Below are 23,751 nucleotides of genomic sequence, written 5' to 3' on the forward strand. Positions count from 1 at the left end.
CCATGATAATTATAACACATCCTATTTCAGTGGTTAAATTAAATTTATGTTCTATAAAGCATAGATCCAATTGCCTTGTAAAACTATCATTGACAGTATAGTTGAATATATTTACTACATATATACATATACGTATGTATACATGTACATATATGAGAGAAGGCTGGAATTGCCTTTCTGCTTCTTCAATGACACATTACCTCCAGCTCCTAACCACAGTCATTTCTTCCTCCGAAGAAGACAACCCCTAACTTTCTCAACCAACACTTTTCATGTTTTATAAGCTTTACTTTCTTAGAGTTCGTAGGACTCCTTTGTAAACAGAGCACAGGACTTTGCAGGCGAGAATCACTCCCCACTTCACCATGTTGTATACTGCTTTGCTTCTCACTTTCCACAGCAAGCCACTCCCAACAACTGATTTGGGTATTAGAAAGCCCAGGGACTGCCGGGCGCTGGTGGCTCATGCCTGTAATCCTAGCTACTCAGGAGGCTGAGATCTGAGGATTGCGGTTCAAAGCCAGCCCGGGCAGGAGAGACCGTGAGACTCCTATCTCCAATAAACCACCAGAAAACCGGAAGTGGCGCTGTAGCTCAAGTGGTAGAGTGCTCGCCTTGAGCTAAAGAGCTGAGGGACAGTGCCCAGGCCCAGAGTTCAAGCCCCACAACCGACAAAAAAAAAAAGAAAGAAAGAAAGCCCAGGGACCAAGCTGCACAACTTCCCTTTCAACATGGCCTATTAAAAAATATATATATATATACACATATATGTATATGTCTGTGTTTATATATACACATGCAGATAAAGTACAGATGTGTATACATCCATCTTTACCAGATTATCAGCACAGATGAGCTCTTACGGGTTGTCATTTTTAAATTAAAAATTAAAAACCCAACTGGAATCTACCCCTGCTTCTAGTCTCTTGAAACGAGCTTATCACATGGCTTTCTCTGATTTTCTCAGTTTCTTGGCTTCCCAGCCCCCTTATTAGTTCTTTCTGTTCTATCATAATTTTCCTTGTGTTAGTAAATGAATCCCTCAACTTCTTTTTCTCTAAAATCTTCAAAATAATCCCTGTCTTATTTTCCCTTATCCATAGCAATATTAAGTCTTGAGGGACAGGGAGAGGTCTCCTCGGGGTGCTTGTATATGCCCTAGTGCTAGAAACACATTGTTGCACTAGCTGTATTTCCCACAATTTACAAGGTATTTCTGGCAATATACAATGGTAACAATTTTTACCTGTGTGATTATGGATGAAATGGAAAGATCGGTTCTCAGCCATTTTTCTAACACAGAAATCTAAACTCAGCATTTGAAAAGCACCCACTGATGAAAATGGAATTCAGAAATTTAGGATTGGCCACACACAATATTTTTTTCTCTTTCTTTGCACACATATCTAAACATATTCACTTTATGAACACACAATCACTGTAGGAAAATGATTCTTAATTTTTCCACTTAGGATGCTAACTAAAAAAAGAAAAATCTGGTTGGTGTCACCATCTTGTCTCTTTGAGATGCTGGATACCTGGAAAGTCATTACCACCTACTTCTCTCAAAATTTAATGGATCCAAATGGAGCCACCGCAATATGCAATATATTAACATTAGAAAATAATTTGCAAAAATGCATCCACAGTAATTGTCTTATGCCATCCAATTAAGGTTTATAAATTATCTTTACACATGCTTATAGTTACCATAGAAATTGTCAAAACATGAAATGTCTAAAAAGATAAATCTCCTAATATCTACATAAAAATAAATATCTACATATATTTATACATATGTATATATACATATATGTATCTATTTTATATATATATATAATATTCCTTTTTCAAACCTTTCTGAAGTACAACTTTATTGAAGAAAGCAAGCAACCTGATAAGTAAATTAAAACAAACTTCTTTTCTGTTCTAACTCTTCCAATGCCCAGAGCTTCCCTTCAGTCTTTCAGCTTAAGACACACCCCCTTCTAGTGACTTCTAAGACCCCCACACACACCCCACTCACATCTTTTTACTGCTGTCCTTCATTCCTCTCTTTTTCCCTTTCTTTCTTGCTTGCTTCTTTGTTATATCTGAATCATGTCAGAAATAGGAATGTTCCAAAATTAAAACATTTGCATTTGCAATTTCTTTCTAGAATGATCTTCCCAGATATTCACATGTCCTTTTATTTATTTTACTTATGCAAATGTCACCTTCCAGGTAAAGTCTCCTAAGGTTTCTGATGTCTTAAAAAGGTAATCTTTATACATACAATCTTCTGTTCCTTGATTTATTTTTTCTCCTTGCCACTATCAATTGCTAGCTGGCTAACTAATTAGCTATATATGCACATATACCCATACATACACTTATGTGTATAGTTACTTTTTAACTATATTCTTTTTATCACTTGAATTCCAGAATGTAAGCTCTCAAAATGTATATATAATCCTTTTCTACCATCTACTCCCAGCTCTCTACCTGTTCTACAGCAGCTACTCAGTAGTGCTGAGCAGATGTCTCTTCAATGTAACAAAACAGTGCAAAAGAGGTATACATTGGGGCGTGTTCCTGAGATGTGGGAAGAGTGGAATAAGGATTTAGGGTCCTCCAATGTGGAAAGGATTCACTAAGACAGAAATCACTCAAATCAAACTGGTAGAAACTCATCAACCCTAACAAATGGCTATGTGGTTTTAAAGTTATTAACATTGTATAATACAGAGGCCACTTTTAGGCCCTATGTCCAGACACGAGTGGACGACAGTGGAGATGCTTGGACGTGGGGCCTCGTGGAAGGAGAGCAGGCTGCAGGGGATGGGGAGATCTTTGGAAGGAGCCTGTGAGACACCAGTCCCCCTTTCTTGTTATGGTCTTGAAGTGAGTGGCTTTGTTTCCTTATCCTCCTCTAGGTCCAAAGCAATGGGACTAATTGATCATTGCCTGAGAGCTCCAAGCTGCCAGCCACAATAAACATTGTCCTTGCATGAACTGAAGGTCTCAACTATTTGCTACAGTCACAGAAAGCTGACAGACACACTTGTAATGTAGTATTCTGAGCATCTTGGAAAAATGATCTAGTAAAGTAATAATTAAGTTAAAAGGCTGACCTAGAGGAAGTATCGAGAAGAAGGGTCTGGGTGCTGCTAGAAAACATGGCTGTAGGTAGTAACTTGTGGAATAAAAAAACAAAAACTAACAAACAAACAAAAAACCTGGGAAGCAGTGTCAGACACCCGAGAGTTCTATGCCTAAGGCATCATTTAATGAATAGATCTTTAATTACGTGAAAGTAAATCCAAAGTCTGGCATATAAACGGCAATCAGTGACTTACTGGAGTCCCCTCAGAAAGTGACAGAATTGCTAAAATAGCTCCTTTGTGCTATGGAAGGAGCTAAATAAAGGAAAGCTCATACTTATCCTGTGAAGAACGCCGCCCCATAGGGGGCACCATAACCAATCAGCTCAACAGGATCTGACTTCAGAAAAGCAAACGTGGGGGGGGGGGGGTTCCAAGGAAATTCAGCATGTAGGGATGTCAGTCTCAGGACAGTCATGGCATTGCCAGAACTGGAGTTAACATTTCATCAAACGGTTGCTCCATCAACCATTTCCATTCTCCTTGTTCTTTGGTAACACACTCTTGTCTTCAGCTAATATTTGGGGAGGCCTGCTCTTTGTTAGTCACTAGGGTGTCGGTCCGGCCTTTTCTCCTGCTAGGTGGAGAGGAGCATGAGTGGATTTCCACGTGGGCACATCAGGTGGGGAGAATGCTAAGGAGGAGAATAAAGCCAGGCAAGGTGATGGAAAGCAGCTGAGGCAGGGAGGGAGCGGGGAAAGCCGGATCATTGGACGTGAAACAAAGGCACAGGGAAGTTTCAGTGGGCTGTGTGGTATCCGAGAAAAGAAGGTTCTAGAGAGGAAACACCAGTGGGAAGGCTGCAAGGAGGGAACTCCTGATACCCCTGAGACATGAGTGGAGTGGAATTGCAGCCAGCTGAGTTCTGAGGCCAGAAGGAAGAGTCTGAGACAGAGGTAAGGCAGCGCCTGGTGGTGCAGGGCTGTGAGCTCTTCAGAGGAGAGGACGTGGCCTGGACCAGCCTTGTGACCACTGGAGGTTTTTGAATGATGTCATCTGAAACTCTTCACCCTGGTGGGGAAAAGTCAGGACTTCACGTCCAGCATGAGAAGGGTTCAGTCAAGACTTGAACATAGTCAGAAAGGAGGGGGAGTTTATCAGGAAAGGAACATGGCTGAGGAAGCAGATTGCACGGTAGTAGAATGCCATGGGGAGTTAGCCTGTCAAGTCCTCCTCAGCCATCTTCTGAATATCAATATGAGTGTTCAGTTTAACGCTTGTGGGCAGGAGATAAAGGTATGGGTCGTGTTTCAGAGTCCTGGTGACAGGTGAGGCCTGTTTGGTCATTAGCTCAGCCGGGTTCTCCCAGATTCTGGCAAAGTTACAACGTCATTACTGGAGGGGAGCACTTTGGCTCCCACGAGATGCGTTCTTTGGCTCTAGGCTAGTTCTCCTCCTGAGAGGGTGATCTGTCCTGCAAGGCTGTGTGTTTCCTCTGTGATAAGGATGTTCTTGATCAGTCTTGTCCTCCTGAGAACCCAAAGTGGCAAACACAAAATGGAAGCAGAGATGTCAGGCAAAAAGTTTAAATGCCTGTGACAAATACACTTTTTTTTTTTGTCGGTCATTGGGGCCTGAACTCTGGGCCTGGACGCTGTCTCTCAGCTCTTCAGCTCAAGGCTAGCACTCTACCACTTGAGCCACTGCACCACTTCCAGCTTTTTTTCTATTTATGTGGTGCTGAGGAATTGAACCCAGGGCCTCATGCATGCAGGGCAAGCACTCTACCACTGAGCCACCTTCCCAGCCCTGACAAATACACTTTCAAGAGAGGAAAAGTGGTGAGAATAACAGCATGACTTTTGATATTTGAGTATTTAGTGGAATTGTCTAGGAGCAGTTCTGCTCCTAAGTCCAATCAACAGGGCCCAGGTCACCTGTGGGTGGAAGTCTTGACATGGAGATGTCACTCTCTCTCTGTGGCTCGCTCTGCCCTTTCCCCCTCGTTCATATTAGCTGCTGCCCGCCTGCCGGCCTGCATTCTGTGTAGGGCTGAAGGTGAAGGGGCAGCAGACAGGTGAGAGTCACAGTGGCCATGCAGCCAGAGCCAATGGCAGCTTTGAGCAGAGTGGTGATCGTGGGGTTGAGGGAATCAGTGCTCAATTTCTGAGAACAGTAGTCCTCCCTTTTTGGCAGTTTAGCTTTCGATAGCTTCAGTTATCCACAGACAACCTGAGATCCAAACATGCAGAATGGAAAATTCTGCAAAGAAACAATTCCTACGTTTTTCAATCATGTGCTGTTCTGAGTAGAATGATGAAATCGAGTGTCCCGCTTTTCCATCCTTCTACGGTGGGAAGAACCCCTGTATCCAGGACACCCATGCGCTATGTGTTACCTGCACACCGGTTGCTTCCTGGCCACCATAGTGTTGGAGTGCTTGTGCTCAAGAAACTCCTCTTTTGTAAGGAGTTGACCCCAAGCATAAGAATGGTTATTCTGAACAGGTTTACTGAGAACTCTTGTTCTGTTCAATTATTGTCATTGCTAGCCTCTTGGCCTCATTTCTAGATGGGCTTCCTCAAAACTATGCAGGAATAAGTTACAATACAGCAGGCATCAAATGTGTTGTACATTGCCAGTAGCTTAAGACATCCGGGGGTTTTTAGAACCTGTGGATAAGGAGAACGTTGAACCCATGGAAACTAGAACAGAGAAGATTCTTGGCAGCTTGGGCAGGGAAGCTCCTTTAATGAAATGGAGGAGAGTGTATTCTGAAAATCTCTAAAATTAAGCTTCTCTCTTCCCTCCTTTTTTCCCTCCCTCCCCTTCCCTCCTCTCTCTCTCTCTCTCTCTCTCACACACACACACACACACACACACAAGTTCACTTCCTCCTACACTCTCCTCTTTGACAACTTACCAGTTGGAAACTACATTGATCTACAGAGTTGTGCCCAGCACTCATCTCATAAGCTGTCTCCTCTGGGTATCATGTCCATGCCCCCCCCACACACACACCCTGTATTTCCTGGCAGTCAGCAGTTAGCTCCCTAAGAATGGCCAAGGCCAGGCTTGATTTTTGTTAGCACTGCTTTGCAGGGAACATCAGCTGCGGTGTCTCACCAGAGGCCCTTGGTCTCTACTTCCTGCTTAGTGGTAGTGGAAGGTGTTCAGCATTGCTAAGACCCCCCTGCTAACTTAGAAGTTATGAAATGATGAGAATCTACTATTTAGTCTTCTATTAGCTAAAGTATTTCTAAAAGGAGAATACTTAGCTACACTGTAGGAAAAGCTATGCTAAATGTGTGATTCCTCGTATTTACTACTATTAAAAATGAATGTGTCACCAAGTATCTTCTGAAATTCAGTGTGTACAATGTTTATTTTCTTTTCCTTTTGAAAGAAATGATTTATTGTAGTAGAACAGGTTAAGGTAGAAATGGGGGAGATGGAAGAAAAAGGCTATAAATTTTCTTTTCTCCGTGTTGGAAATAGAAGTAAACTTCAGATTTTTCCCCCCTTTACAAAAAAGGATAAAAGTTCCACAAATTTGTGGCCTTAGACCTATGTAATGTGTTTTCAGCCATTGTTGGAAATGCTTATTGGTGTCCACCACGGTCCCTTCCTTTTATGAGGTTTTTGGAACTGTCTATCATCAATAGCATGCATGTCCCTGGCTTCTCCTAAGTCACGTTCTTTTCTAGGCCTGCAGTCAATCATTTCTTTAGTGCTTCCAGTTTTCTCTTTATAGAAAATTTAGTGTTTGGCAGTAAACCTGTTGAATCTTAATTTTATCTTATAACTTCTTCTACATTTCTCACACTAAGATGATAATGCTCCTGAAGCATTCCACAGTTATAGAGCCTTTCAATATCAGATGGTGTAGCATCTAATTGTGCCTGAAAGGTTAGGGTGAAAGCAATATGTGTTGATGAGATGAAGTTTCACGTTCCGGCTAGAGCACACAGCAGGTAGGAAGCTCTCCGTGGCCTGCAGGAGCCACAGTTCACTTAGGAAGGAGCAACCACTATCTGACCAGAAGATGATTGATGGCTTGCGAAGTCTGGAGGAAGTCAGAGCACTGTGTGCTTCACCGTTAATACCAAGACACTAACCAGATACACAAGCTCTTTTTTTGTTATTTCAAGAGGTATCTTTCATTTATTTTTCACCAAACACTGTTTCTCCGCTTTGTTCTAATAAGCAAAACATGGGCCTGAGAAAAGAGTCATCCTGTGAAGCTCGCTATCCTGAACTCTTCTGTGTCAGTGCTGTGAGACTAGCAGGTGAGAACATAGAGCATCTAAAGAAGTCTTTGCATACTAATGTCCTGCTCGTTTTCTTCTGCCCACAGAGGACAAAGTGTGGACCATCGTGTCTCATGACTTGCAGATGCAGACGACAGTGGTGGGATACAACCCAGAAAAGTACTCGGTGACCCAGCTCCTCTACAGCGCCTCCATGGACCAGATTGGCGCCATCACCAGCAGCGCAGAGTACTGCGAACAGTACGTCTCCTACTTCTGCAAGATGTCCAGGCTGTTGAACACCCCAGGTAGGCTGAGCATGCACTGTTACTTTTAATTACGATCGCAGCTGGTGTTTGGAATTGCCTAAACAATCCAACAGGTGGAGTTTATTATCTTGGAGTCGAGGCTTTAATGTGCAGACAGCTGTAAATAAGTAAGATATAATCACTTGGCTAGTGTTCTGGAAAACAAAGTATAAAGAATAGGTGATTTAGGGAAAAAAAAGCAAGTCCACTATTTTAATTTCCTAGGATTTTCAAGTTCCTGTGCCTGTATGTATGCCTGAATGTGTCTCATCCTTTATGATCGGTAGTTTGTCAGAGCTTCTGGAGACCTTGGGAGTCAGTCCCTTTGAGTTCCACAGAGAGGTACCTTTAATGTGACAATGCAAGAGTTCTGAAGGCTTCTGCCAGTAAACAGCCTACAGAACACTGACGGAGTTTAGAGGCCTTTGTTGTCTAAAGTCATTGAACAGTATCTGTTTTACTCAAGAAGCCCAGCCTGAATGTTTTTCATGAGATCCTACTTTTAGCAATGTGTGTATGTGTGTGTGTGTGTGTGTGTGTGTGTGTGTGTGTGTGTGTGCACATATATATGTGTGCATGCACAAGACTCTCTTGGGGCATAGAGCATAGAAAATGATAGAGGTAACTTAACTGAAAGAAAGTTCCATGTGTTTTGAAAGTCTTGGCATTAAACCCAATATATGGTCAGAAAACTATGTCCCTTGGTCTATAGCACAACATAGGATAAAGAATCATAAGTTATGACTCAAGGACATATGACAGTGATTTACACTCTGGACATTTTTAGATATGTGGCTTGGGAGAGGGAGTTAATTTAACTCTTAATTTATCTGAACTGATAAATAAAAATGCATATGTTTATGTGTCACTTGTTTTGGAACATGTAGACTTCACGAGATGGATAAATAAGCTAATTAGCAGAAGCATTGCTTATCTTTTTGTGAGGGGAACACTTAAAGTCTCGGTTTCTTGTGTCTGAGATCCTAATGCCTACTTCAGGAGACTGTGAGAATTTAATAGGGTAATATATTATGCACTTATAGAGCTTGATACATTTAAGGACACAAGTAGTAAATGAGATATTGATTTTTTTTTAAATAAGCCATGTTGAAAGGGGCCTTGTGCCATGCTTGGTCCCCAGGCTTTGTAATGTCCAAATCAGTTGTTGGGAGTGGCTTGTTGTGGAAAATGAGAAGCAAAATAGTATACAATATGGTGTAAGTAGGGAGTGTTTCTCACCGGCAAAGTCCTGAGTTCTGTTTACAAGGAGTCCTGCGAACTCTAAGAAAGTAAAGCTTGTAAAACATGAAAAGTGTTGGTTGAGAAAATTAGGGGTTGTCTTATTTGGAGAAAGAAATGACTGTGGTTAGGAGCTGGAGGTAATGTGTCATTGAAGAAGCAGCAACGCAATTCCAGGCTGCTGTCCAATAATGAGAAATGATGTGGAAGGCAGGATTGATCATAGAAATGACCCTTGAGGTCTTGGTAAGAGCCCCAGGTTGGAGTGGGCAACTGCACAGGTTGGGTAGGAAGCGAGGCTGCACTCTGCTGGGAGCCCCCTCCTCCTGTGGCCAGAGCTTCTCAGGCCGGCATATTCCGGTCTCTAGTCTCTAAGGATTAAGAAAGAAGACATAGATGGCTGGGCCCCATTCCCTGGGATTTTGACTCCATCAGTCTGAGGAGGGTCCTGAATTGTGTCTCCCCAAATTCCTGTGCTGAAACCCAAAATCCTAAAAGTGACTTTGTTTGGGGATAGGGTTTTTAAGAAGTCACGAGTAAAGTGACAACAGGAAGGCTCTCAAGCCAGTCGTACTGGTGGCCTTGAAAAGAATACAATGAAAGTTCTGTCTCTGACCTGTAAAGACACAGAACAAAAGGGGTCCACTTGCAAGTCGGGAAGAGAACCCTGCCCAGAAATGAGATCCCTGACTGTGGGGAAATAAATTCCTATACCTCAGTTTCCCAGTCTGAGAGGATCAACGCTAGGAATCTCCGAGGGGTGATGGTCTTGTTGGACTGGAATCCGGCTCTTTGAGGTCATGGGAGAGCCCGCGAGGTCCCCACCCTCCAGCAGGTGTTTCTATTGGCCTCACTCCTCACAGATTTTCCTCAGCAGTTCCTGTTCCCAGACCTACAGGATTCAACCCCCGACTATGGAAATCTGAGGCTTTAACTCACAACTTATAGGAGAGCGTGAGTTACATTTTCTATATAGGTCAGCATACTCCTCCTCAAACTCCAGGGACCCTTTTCAGGCATGAACTGCTAGACTGCCCTTGAAAGGATTTCATTTATTTTTTTAAGTCTTCACAGTAAACACATTACTTTCTGTGGGTTTCTAAAAAAATCACGGAGCACAGTTCCAGGCACCTATTGAATAGTATTGTACTTAAATTATTATTCTGTGAAAGCAAGTTTATCCTACATTTTTGGACAACGTTCATGGATCAAATCTTTCTCTCCTATAGCATCTGTTCTTATTAACTAGGATTTGAATGAAATGAGTAATCAATAGCCTTAAACATCACCTCCTCCAACCTCAGGCAATTTGTTTTTAATCAGGAACATCCCAGGTTTCAGATTCCTTTGTCGAAATTCTGATTCCATGGTCTTCTACTCCTAGGCTTGGATAGGACATGCATAGGACCAGAAATGGTTGTTTTCAGTAATGATCCATGGTGAATTTTGCCATAATGGATCAATACTGTTTACATCCTGGGGACCTCTTCTGTTGGAATCTTATGGAAGAAGATTAGGAAAAGTATTAAGGCTTGCCTGACTGACTAAAATAAATAAAAATGATATTGCAATTACCCACTTCTGCAAAAGTACGTAGATTTGATAGTATTCTTAATCCCCTTGACAGAACATTGTCTACATATTGTAAAATGAATTTCAGCCCCCACCCCTCAGAGTAGTAGTTTCTGTCTTGCGGCTCACTGATCAGAAGAAGAACTGACACAGGGGAAATGAATGGGCATCGAGTTCCTTCATCACTATATTCTGTACCAGTCCAAATAAGAGAGAAGACAATTTCATAAAAGCCCTACATTTGTTGTTGTAAGGAGCTAATGTTGGCTGTAATTGGATTTTTCCTCCTTCGTGGTAGCATTTGATTTTAAATATCCATTTAGTCATTCTTAACTAAGACTGAATTATATTGGAACTTCTGTAGAAGTACTTGTGACATCTGTTGGAATACAAAGTGTATTCATGATTGTCACTGAGATGAAATGAATATCAAATGAGGTTGTAATAGCTATGCATTTAAAATGTTATTCTTTATTTTAAGAGCCTTTCCCTTCATCATTTATCAAAGGCGTTATAGTTCCTTGGATACTTATGCTAAAGTATTGATATGCTGTGGGAGCAGATATATTTTTATTTTGATAAATGTTTGTTTGTACCATATCATTATCTAGCAAATGTACAATTTATTATTGTTTCCTGCAACTTTTACCAAGATAGTAATATATGACTTGTAATATGTCTCTATTGTTACTGAAATTTTTAAAATTGATTTTGACATTCTTTAAAGTTACCATTCCCACAGTGTAACTATTAATTATTATTAATTGACTTTATAAAAGATACAGAAATAAGTTGTTTAGTTCCACATGAACACAGCTGTTTGGAATGAAGCTATACCAATAGAGGAATAACCAGATTAGTTCTACTCAAAGAAAATCATTTGTGGTATGTGAAGACATGTCAATATGTTTAAAGTGATATCCTCAGAACTGCAAATGTAATATAACCTGTACTATGAAAGGCAAAAGTATAAAAATAAAATAAAATCTGCTTTTGAAATAAGTACCTCACAGAACTTGAATTTGATAAATTAAATCCTGAGAGAAAGCTGCAATGCGTCCTACTTCAGTAGTTCTGTCAACAATCCAAATATTTTAGATGATATGATTTTCCCTCCTGTTTGGAAAGAAAAATATTAACCTACTTTTAAAGTTCTTGTTCAAATATCTTGAGATATTTATTTTATTTATATATTAATTTTACAAATCATATATGCTTTCCAATTAGGGATTTCTGGCTGAAGTATTTATTCCCTACATTTGTAAAAGCATGTTTAATCACAGAGATTTCAAGTTGTTATGTTATGTCTTTCTGGTGATATTTAGTGCTGTTTTGTTGGCTCCCAGGGTCTCATTTCTTTTAATTTCTCTATGTAGTCTAGTTCTCATAAGTCATACTTTTGTTGCTTTCTTTTGTTGAAAGAAGCCCTATAAATTATCCATCCTTTTGGGTAGTTTACTATTAGATTTTGTATCTATTGAAAAAGAGTTATGCTCACAATTTTTGCCTGTGAAGTAAGCTGTGTAAAATTTAATATACTTTGAGGATTCTAAACTATGATTTAGTGGCATCAGAAAGGGAAGAACGCATGAATTTAGTGTGGCAACTCACAGCCTACTTTAAGTAAAAGTTCCTAAATTTTGGTGCACTTACCAAGGGAGCAACTTTCCCAAGTCTGTGTTTTGTGTTCCAAACACCCATGATAATTGACTCTTGAGAAAACATGGATAAAATGTCACTTGATCTCAACTAAAAATTGTTTTCAGTAAATAAAATTTATTGTGACCAATCAGTGTATTAATCAAGATATTAATGAGCTATCTAATGAATTAGAGTCCAGTTGTTATATTAAGATTAAATAATATAAGTAAACAAGACCAAAAAAAGGCCAATACGAATAACTAAAGAATACAAATAGAGAGCTGGGAAGGTGGCTCAGTGATAGAGCACTTGCCTTGCATGCATGAGGCCCTGGGTTCAATTCCTCAGCACCACATAAGCAAAAAAGAAAAAAGCCGGAAGTGGCGCTGTGGCTCAAATGGTAGAGTGCTAGCCTTGAGCTGAAAAGCTGAGGGACAGCACCCAGGCCCAGAGTTCAGGCCCCACAACCGGACCCCCTCCCTCCCCAAAAAAACAGTGGAAAGAAAGAATCTAGGTTAGAAATATCAGCATGTTCACTGATTCGACAATGGAGATCAAGTGACAGAGCGCTTACTTGGGAGCAGATGTCAGAATGACTGTGGTAGAGAACCCGAGGGTGAAGAAGAGTAGGAAAGGAGCCTGGAAAGCAATCTAGACCTTCTGTGGATTTCAAAGTTGAGAATTTAGCCTGAAGGGCTGACCAAGTTGGACATTCTGGCTGTCGCATGGAGAATGGAGTGGAGAAAGGCAGAGGGAATATAAGAGAACATCCAACAGAACCTCCAGGGATGTTCATAAGACTGGATGAGTGGCAGGCCCATGGGACTACGAAAGCCACAGTTTCTGTGACATCCCATGTATGAGATTCTCTTAAGAAATGTGTAAGCTATTTGTTCTTCCTTATTCTGTTTTATTGCTGTTGTTTGTTTTGCTGGTACTAGGTCTAAAATTCAGGTTAAATATATTGTCGCCTATATAGTTGGGAAAGTAGCACTTAATAATAGTTATTACCAAATTAAGTTCTGATATGAATGAAAGACATCATCACTTATGGTTATTATTATTTATTATTTACCTGATAATTGGCTTATCTCAAGATGCACTCTGAAAATATGAGTCATATATCAGTATTTCCATTTTATGTCCGAAGAAACAAAACTTCAGAAGAGTTCATTAGGTCACTTTAGGAAAAACGTAACAGCTAAGAGTCCAAACCCCAAATAAAATCTAGGTGCCTGTTGCCCTTATATATTTTCTACCAGTGAAAGATTCAGCCACCAGTGGCTCATCCTATCCTGCAATCCTATCCTAGCTATTCAGGAGGCTGAGATTGGAGGATCATGATTCAAAGCCAGACTGGGCAGAAAAGTCCATAGGACTCTTCTTTCCAAATAGCTAACACAAAACCAGAAATGGAGTGCTGTTCAAGTGGTAATGCACCAAACTTTGAGCAAAAACTCCAAATGAGCCAGGCACTGGTGGTTCACACCTGTAAAAAAAAAAAAATTAAGGGCTGGGAAGGTGGCTCAGTGGTAGAGCGCTTGCCTTGCAAGCCTGAGGCCCTGGGTTCGATTCCTCAGCACCACATAAGCCAAAAGAAAAAAGCTAGAAGTGGCGCTGTGGCTGAAGTGGTAGAGCGCTAGCCTTGAGCTGAAGAGCTGAGGGACAGCGCCCAGGCCCAGAGTTCAGGCCCCATGACCGGACCTAAAAAAAAAATTAAAAAGGAAGAGAGAAAAAGGAAAGAAAAAAGGAGGGATGGAAAAGGAAAGGAGAAAGGAAGGGAGGGAGGAAGGGAAGAAGGAAGGAAGGAAATGATGTTATCAAATATGGTGAATCATTGAGAAATTTTTAATTTCTTCCACACTAATATATTAATGTGTACTTTATCATATTAAAATGTTGGCTACACCATTTTGTTAAATAAAAGACAAAGGAGACATTTATAATAACTGCAACACGTCCTGTCTGAACTCTTATTTGCCTTCCCATATTCTCCATTTGGCCCTGACAAGTATGCTAAAATATATAATAAAATAGATATTGTAAAATAGATAAAATATATGCTAAAAATAGATAACAGTTTGTTTGGAACCATATTGAAAAAAACATTTGCTGTGAAAGAAAGAAAGAAAAAATTGCCTCTCTTTTGTAGAGCACTTGACTTACATGATTTTAGTATCAAAGTATTTCAGCTAGAACATGAAAATTGCATATGGATGAAATTGGAAAAGGTAACATAGGTTATCCCTTTCTTTTCAGACATAAAATGGGTAGCAAAGTGTCGATACTTTCTTTTCTGTTTTATCTTTTCTGAAGACAATTCTCAGAACTGAGACCAACACAAATGACAACACCAGGGGTACATGCTTGCCTTATTAATGTGAGATTGATCGATTACTTAAAGATCCTGCTAGAACAAGGAAGGGCAGAGGTTGCCTGGTCTACCAAGTGAAGACAGAATCTGATGACTGCGTGACAAGATGGTGGTACAGACATGAAACCCAGTCACCAGAGAGAGTGAAAGAGAGCCAAAGCAAGACACTCACCCATATACAGAGAGAGAGAGAGAGAGAGAGAGAGAGAGAGAGAGAGAGAGAGAGAGAGAGAGAGGGAAAAGGTAAAAGAGTTACAGAGAGAAACAGGAAAAAAAAAGAAAGATTCTCTTCTGCTTAGGGTTGGAAATTGATTCATGTCAAGATAATGAAGTCCCTTTACTGAGCCTGGTCTTCTAAGTGGGAGGAAAGACAGGAAGCCGATAGGGGAGAGGGCCAGCACTGGGTGGAAATTTGGAGAACATGAAGGACATGAGCAGAGAGGAAGAGATCTCAGTCAGAAGTAGGGGTGTGCTTAGAACAGGGTCTACTCTGCAGCTCAGTCCAGGCCTGCCAATAGCAATGATGATGTCATATTTTTTTCTACAATTGTAATCTTTTAACGACTCAAATGTTAGGCACAGTTCATTTTTCCTCTTAGAGGATAACATTGAAGCCTACTCTAGAAAACAGACATTTTCTGTTTCAAAACATCAAATGGGATGGCAATCACAGCAACAAAATGACAAGATGGTCAAGTCTTCCAAGAGAAGTGAAAACATAGCCAGGGACAAAGATCTCAGCACTACTTGCTTTACATGAAGAGAACTGGTAAAAGGACTGATAAGGTTCTTAGAACATGTGAAGATAGGAAGTGTCAGTGAACGAGAACCAATCAGAACAGAAAATACACATTTCCTAACTGATCCTCATTCCATTTAGACCACAAAGATTTTGTGTGTGTATGGCATGGGTTTGGGAAGAACTGGACCCATATTACACAAACAAGTAAAAGATAGGAACATGTAGAGACTTTAAAATACACACCTGCCTTTGGAATTTTTTAATTAATAATGTAAGTACAGATATTGGCAATATTTAAAATGGCACTGATGCCTGTGATGAGGTGGTGAGACAATCGTGGTAATGATGTCTTTCTTCCTGATTTCTCAAGGCAACTTCTTATACTTCCAGTCTGAGAAATACATGCAAATTTAGCATGGGACCCCCCTTCTGTTTCTATCTACATCTGTATCACCTATTTAGTTAAGTCTGTGTTACTCCTCTTTGCACCTGAGAATGTAAACTTAGGAAGGAAGCTTTAGTTTGCCTCAGGGCTTCAGGCTTCATCAAGCTCATTGTCACCAGCCCCACCTCTCTAGTCCTGTGGCCAAGCTTTCCAACGTCATGGCGGGGAAGGCCTGGTGGAACCCAGCTGCCATCTCATGGAAGGCAAGAAGCAGACAGATGTACCAAAGGACACAAGAGAAAGCTTAACTTTATAACCATGTCCCTATCCCTCAAATCCATGGTATGAACATGTCAATAGATTAAGCCATTGACAAGATCAAAGTCCTCATGTTATAATCACCTGGTAAAGACCCTGCCACTGGAAAATGATGCACTGGAGACAAAGACTTCATTTAATACAGAGGGTTTTTTTAGAGTAAATTTTATATTCAGGAAAGAACAAAATCTATATCTCATCTCTGTGTGCATACATGTTACATGTATGGATGTGTGTAGATTGGTAGATGGTAGAGAAAGAGAGAGAAAGAGAGACAGATAGACAGGCAGAGTACATATGTGAATGTGTATATATGAAATCATTCGCTGGAACACTTGGGAGTGTATTCCAGGTGTTTCTGCATAAGAACATGACATAATGTATCCACGGTGCTTTAAACATGTAAGGACCACACATGCCCCAGCCTCCATGACTCTGAATATCATCATCTAGTCAGGACTCTTCTGCAAAACTCTGCCCCTGACTTGGGTCCTGATGGGTTTCCATACTTCTGTGGAGCAAAATTCTCAAAAGTCATTGAAGTTATCAAGCCTATTAAAGTGACAATCAATGAAATTACTAACATGCCCTCCGTGTTTGTTTTTCTACTTATAAATATCACGTAAGTCAAGCCAAAACTAAGAAAAAGTTGATAATAAGATACTAAATTGTAAACTATCCAAGTAAGTTTGAGATTTAATGTGACACTGAAGAGGAAGAAAATTTTAAATTAAAATGTAGCAATATGTGATAAACCAGAGTAATTCATAAAGAGCAGAATTTTACAAAGGGAAGGGTTTGGATTTCAGCAGTAGCTAAAGGCTTAAGATAATATAGACAAAAATTTGAATAACAATGAGGTGAGATAATATTATAGAAATATATAATCAATGGTTTGGGGAACTGCTTTGTCTATGAGCTTAGTTATTACTATTACATTGTTTTGAATCTCACTTCAAACTAGAATCATGCCACTCACGTTAGATGTATAAAGTATGTGTACGCATGGTTCAAGAAAGTTTTGAAGAAAAAAAGCATGAACAGTATGAGAAAAAATATAATTGGGGTTATGTATATAAGAGAAAGGTCTATTAAAAAAAGCCCTTGAGAAAATAACAATAATATTGAACTCCCTTGGAAATTTCATTTCTAATGAGAAATTAGATTTTAAAAAAAGACATTGGGCTTCACTTATATTAGTAAGGATTTAGTAGAGATTTTATCTGTAGCACCTTCTTAGGATTGCATAGATTAAATGTTTGCCAGCACCTACAGTTTAGAAGTTTCCAAGAGGAAAGGTAACTGGGTTTACGACATCAGAATCTAGCAGATGAAATTACATCATGTGTGGAAACGTCAGGTGCTGTCACTCAAGATAGTTGACTTTACTGTAATGAGTTTCCTACAATTCAAAGTCAGATTCTTTCAGTAAATCAGCACATTCTTATTTGATCTCAAATATAATCAAAGTCTATGGGGTTGAAAGCCACAATCAAAATGCCATTCATTTAATTGAACCTAAGAACAGTAACTCCAATGGCACATACTGTGTGGGCACAGTCCTGAGAAACAAGTTGATAAACTCAGATGCCAATGCATTAATCACTAATGAAAATAAACACGTAGCCTGGTGCTGGTGGCTCATGCCTGTAATCCTATCTACCCAGAAGGCCATTTCTGAGGATCATGGTTTGAAGCCAGCCTAGGCAGAAAGGGCCATGAGACTACTCTTACTATTACAAAAACAAGAAAAGAAGCTGTGACTCGAATGGGAGAACACTACTAACCTTGAGCACAAAAGCTCAGGGACTGGGCCCAGGCCTTGAGTTCAAGCCCTAGAAACAGCAAAATATATGAATGAATGAATGAATGAATATGAATGAAAACAAACATGCAATGCTAAGGAGATTGGACACTTGGTATTGTCCACATCAAATCTCTCCCTGTAGTACTACCATGTGGGAGAAAAATTGGAATCAGGCGTCCATTTCTTGAGCTTGGAATAAGAATGTAAGAAGTGACTTAGATGCTTTGGAAGTGGAGGAAGCAGATGTCTTTGGAAGTGCAGCCCTCTCCTGGGTCTGTTATTAGATGCACACAGACTGGACCTTGTTTGGTATGCTCGCCACCGCCCCCCCCCCCCACGTCTTAGTCTTCCCAACTACCTTCCCTGTTCTGTTCTTGGCTCTGTTACTGACTTCAAGAAGCCTATCCTGGAGGCTTCCTGACCTGGAGTCATGGCATCTCTGGTTCTCGTTCTGGCCCTTCCATTAGGTTTTGAACTTTGATTGTGAGTTGCAGAACTCAGCTCTGATGATGTTGTGAGAGAAGATTTCTCAAAAAAAAAAAACTTTCCCATCATATATTTCTGGGCACCCCTCCCCCCAAATTTAAGCCTCCGAAAGAACTGACTTTCCAAAGAACATAAACAAAACAAATAAAAAGAAAATGTGTGTAGACTCAGAAGATGTAGCTTACATAAACCTAAATCTTTTCTCCTTTCTTAGAGAAAGGAGAAAAGGATAATAATGATGGAAATGTTTGCATTCTGGCTAGGAGACTTGAATTTTGGTGCCCGCTGGGATTCACATGGACTGTGCAGATATACTACTTCATTCTTTTGGTAGCTTTTATTGGACATTTTGATCATTTTTTGTATGTTTGAGCTTCCAATTTGAAATTGACTGGGAAGGTAAAGAAACACTGGCTCAGCAAAATAAGTCTTCTGATATGTTAAACCATTTACTCCCTGGAAGCTTTTGGTGATCATAAAGACTGCCTGAATATAGGAAACCATTGGGGTGAATAAGCTTTATTATCTATCTGTGCATTGTTGTCAAAAGCACTATTACATGCAATCCATGTGTTTGTTGCATGAGTCTCTGTTGGAGAGCAGCCGTCACGTGACAATGCAAAGAAAGTGAAGACAGGAAAAAGCAAGTGGCAAGGACTAGAGAGCAATACGATAATTCAGAACTAGACACATTCACTTATTTAAGATTGGCAGTAGACTTGTCCTTGAGAAGGCGCAGAGAGAAAGGAGTGCATTTCACTTTAAACAACTCCAGGATGAAACCTACAAGACTGTTGCCTAATGAGCTGCTGCAGAAGGAAGAGATCCTGCAAAGCGAAATTTGCATAATGCTTTTCTCTCTCCTAGGAGATTGCTCTGAAAATTACAAAGAAACCGAAATGAGGTGGAAAACAAAATAACAAAACACAAACATGTTCTCAAGTGTTTGCAAATATTAATAATAATTTCCTATCCTCTGATTCATTAGCTTTTCCCCAGAGCCTACCTGGCTGTCCTCAGAACGTAAAATGATGCTTAAGGTAATTAATATAGTGGGATTTGTACTGCGTTCTAACTTTTCCACTTGTCTAAAAAGAAGTGCTCATGTTCATGAGCATTGCAGTGCAGTGGTGGTGGTGTGAGTTGTATCATTGTGGCTCAGGACTCTATAAACAGCTCTGATTTATACTTTAACCATAATGTACAAATCTAGCCCACGTCGAGCTTTCAATCCACCTGTTTTGCACTTTTTGCTTTTTGCTGTTGTGCCTTGTCTTCTTTTACCTGGGGTTTTTGGAGTGTCACTATTTTTTTTCCTACTAACTCCACTTGCTTAAAGAGAGAAAAATGTTAGGCATTCTCAGTTGTAGATCACTCTGATAGCTCAGGGTCCAAAGACCTTTCCCTTTTCAATATTCGTTTCAAACTCCCACAGAGATCCAGTGCTGAGACAGTCTCATTTTAAAGCCCTCTATGTACAAGCAGGAAATACGCCACTGCCAGACGTCTTGGATTTATTGTTTAATTAAATTTTACCACAAAGAGGTTTTAGTCACTATATCCATCACCTTATACATATTGTTTTGCATTTAAAACCCTTCATATCCCATTGTGAAATGATTCATTCACTCACTCATTTATTTGCTAAAATATTGGTTGTTGGCCATCCACCCTTTTTTTTTTTTTTTTTGTAGTGGTTCTACAACTTGAACTCAGGGCCTGGGTGCTGTCCCTGAGCTTATTTTTCTCAAGGCTAGTATTCTACCACTTGAGCCACCACTCCATTTCTAGCTTTTTTTGGGGGGGGGGTGCAGATAGTTTATTGGTGGTTAGAGTTGCATGGATTTTCCTGCCCTGCCTGGCTTCTAACCACAAAACTCAGATCTTGGCCTCTTGAATAGCTAGGATTACAAGTGTGAACCCCTGGCATGCTGCCCTGAGCTAATTCGGGTGGGAAGTTAAGTGAACTAGTTGCTTTAAGGCAACAGTCTCCTATAAACAATTTTCTGAACAGAAAAGTAGACTGGGAGAACTGGTAAACCTCTGGAATTACATTCTGTCTGACATTTCCCTAAAATATATGGCATTGAGCCTGGAGATGAAACTCAGTGATAGAGCGCTTGCTTAGCATCCACAGGGCCCTGGGCTTGAAACCTACCACTGGACAAATAAATCAGTACACACACACACACACACACACACACACACACACACACACACACACACACACACACACACACACACACACACACACACACACACACACACACACACACACACACACACACACACACACACACACACACACACACACACACACACACACACACACACACACACACCTCACGCTGAAATCTAGAGTCATGTATCCATGTCTGCTGCCCTGATTGAGGTTCTTAAAAGCCTATTTTCCTAGGACACGTCTGTCTGTCTGGAGATGCTTTCCTGTTCTCTCCCCTCCCTGCCACATCATGGCCTTCACGCTCAGTGAACCCACAGGTCGCCCTGGTTTGGGCTCAAGAATATGAACACTCTCATTGCCCAGTTATTGTATTTTTTTTAGACTATAGTGCTATTTTCTCTCAGGGACTCCTCTTTCCTAAAACTCTGAGGTATTAGTTATCCATGGGGCAGTAATTTTTACTTCTAGAAACAGTGCTTGGCTAATAAAGTGTTTGATCCAGGTCCATAAAGCTCAGTTCTCCACTCTGAGCCGTGGTCCACACGGTGGCTCATGCCGTGGTCGTAGCTGCATGCCAACAGTGGGGCACAGCCCCTGGGGCATTGTCCCTGACATGCTAAGTTCATCTATAAGCATGAGGCACCCATGCCTCTGAGACTGACTTACAGCTCAGACACCAAGCTTTTGGGTTTCCACCCATCACTAATAAAATGGCTACTATGCTCTCCTTCCTTACGTACCAGTTATCCTAAACTCTCAGGAAATGTACTTTGCTTAGTCTTTGTGCTTTTAGAAGTGTGTAATAAAGGCCAATTAGTCCTTTTCTAAAAAAAAATTGACACCAGTCTTCCACTTATTTCCTATAATGCCACAATGGTACATATGTTCATCAAGTATACAACTCATCTTCCACTCTGAATGCAATATCACACCATATGTCTAATGAGTTTCCTCTCTTCCTCCAGTACCCATGACCCTTTACACAGCCTGAGTCCTGAATCTCTACCATGGCCTGCAAGATAACATCCTGCAGTGTTTCGGGGGTCATTTAGGCCATTGTTGGGATGCAGAGTCCTTACATCTGTCCCAAATCAAAGGGCTGTTAAGCAGTGCACTACAGCTCTTGGCAAGAGTTAGTGGAGGAAATAAAATTAAGGTGTCATGGTTAGACAGGAAACTCTGATAAAACTACTTGGGAAATGAAGCTAAGTACAATATAATTATCTAACTTATAATTAGACCAGAGCATCCGGCCTACCATCCCTAAAGGCTTCTCTCTCTCTCCTTCTCTCGCTCTCTCTTTTTTTTTTCTTTGCAAAGAGACAAGTAATAGCATCAAGCAGCAGATGGTTCTTGTATGGGAGCAAGTGAATAATGAACACTTCTTACCTTAAGAGTAACCTGTTCAGAATCTGGTTATAAGAATTACTCCTATTGATGCTAACTTGATAGCTTAATAGTTCATTATTCCTACATCTTCCATTCCCCTGGGCTAGGGCAATTATTACATTAAAAAAGAGTTCTAAAAGATTTTGGTAGCATCTGTGAAAGCCAACTCTTGGCCTCTATCTTTGGATCATCTAAAACAACATCAGGAATCACTACATCCTAGGAGCATTAACAGATTCAATTAACTTGAGCAAGATGTTAGATTCTCACGTATTTTTGGTTTGTAGAAAAGAGAAAATTAAAAGGTGATTTTTTCCCCTGTAGGGTATTCTGGCTTCCATGGAGTTTACATGTGGTTCTATAAGTAGCTGAGTTATTATAACATTGCAAGGAAACAAAAATCCAAATTAAGCTGTCATGATTTGGAGAATGGATTGAGAGGAGAGTATCCCATCATCCAACAAAGGGCTCAAGACTTCAGGTTACATGAGAGAGAAGATCTAGCATGTCATTTCCTTCAGATTCCTTCATAGATGTGTTAGCTGCTAAAAGCATCCTAGGCAAGAACTGGCCACCTGTAGGAAATGGATTTTCATTATATCGCTCTCAAGAGGTAGTAAGTATCTTAGGATAAACAAGTTCCCACTGTTTGCAATTAACATTCCAATGTTGTTCACCACTTATTTTATTTTTAATGGATGTAATGACTGTACAAATTCATGATGTTCACTGTATTGTATAATTATCAAATCAGAATAATTAGCATATCCATCATCACAAGCATTTATCATTTCTTTGTGGTGAAATATTCAAAATTATCTCTTCTAGCTATTTTGAAAAATAAAACCCATATTGCTAAATGTTTTTTCATTAGTATGTGGAACACTGCCCAAACTTATTCCTCCTGTCTAATTCTAACTTTGCACCAATTGACTAACCTCGTCCAAATCTCCTTTCCCTCTACCTTTCCTAACCTTTACTAGGCCACATTCTACTCTAACTTCTCTAAGATTAACTATTTAAATCAATAAGCCTACATATGAATAAGATCATGTGGTGCTTGTCTCCCTGTGTCCAACTGACTTCATTTAATCTGTCTTCCATGTACATAGATCTTGTCCAAAGCAAAAAAGATGTTATCATTTGGGGCTAAATGGTATTCCATTATTTAATTATGACACATTTTTCACCTACCCATTGCTGACACTTCAACTGATCTGTCTTCATTTTTGTGGACAAAGATGAGCACAGGTAACATGATCACTTCTTTGTGTAGATTTGGAATATACAATATGATTTTGTTGGTTGAGACAGCATCTTACTATGTAGCCTAAGCTGGTCTTGAACTCACAATCATCCTGCCTTGAATGTTGACATTATAGGCATGTATCACATTCCTGAAATATGACATTTGTATATTGAAATGTATAGTGGTTCAGTAAATTAGGTATGTCTACTCCCTCAATATTAGCACTTAAGACCTTCTTTAATTTTTTCAAAATGTGGTTATATTAGTCTTTTACTTAATTCATCCATCCTACAACTTACTCTTTGTACCACTGTTACAAAATATCTACTGAATGTTACTGAATAACATAATATAAAACTGTGCACCTACTCTTCGTGAATCACCTCACTGAGTTCTGTAGAAAATAAAAACTACAAGAAATTCTCTGTGCAGCAAAACATGTTTTTATCACTGAGACATTAACTGTGTATTAAATTAATATATAAACATTCCATTTTATTAAGGAAGTCGAAATGCATAGCAATGAAATAATTTGAGATGAGTTTTATATAATCATGTAAATATGTATGCAAATATAGACAAGATGCATAAATATATACAAAATATACATGTGTATGCATTTGCATATATATAAATGTAAAATGTAAGATGTAGTAAACATGACTTCCTATAACTATTTCTTTAATGATAACAAGTAAAAAGTCATCAAGCTTATACATGGATCAG

The 23,751-nt window shown here is 39.9% G+C and overlaps 1 protein-coding gene across 1 annotated transcript in view; it reads left to right on the forward strand.

The window, feature by feature from the left end:
* Cntnap2 (contactin associated protein 2) overlaps positions 1-23,751 on the forward strand; it is a 1,671,549-nt gene that overhangs the window by 1,087,383 nt on the left and 560,415 nt on the right. The window contains exon 13 of the mRNA XM_069996967.1: positions 7,441-7,641. Coding sequence (XP_069853068.1) covers positions 7,441-7,641 — 201 coding nt within the window. The remainder of the gene's footprint in view (positions 1-7,440; positions 7,642-23,751) is intronic.

The sequence above is a fragment of the Dipodomys merriami genome, unplaced genomic scaffold (genome assembly GCF_024711535.1).
Source record: "Dipodomys merriami isolate MVZ:Mamm:240054 unplaced genomic scaffold, mDipMer1.0.p SCAF_5, whole genome shotgun sequence".
NCBI lineage: Eukaryota > Metazoa > Chordata > Mammalia > Rodentia > Heteromyidae > Dipodomys > Dipodomys merriami.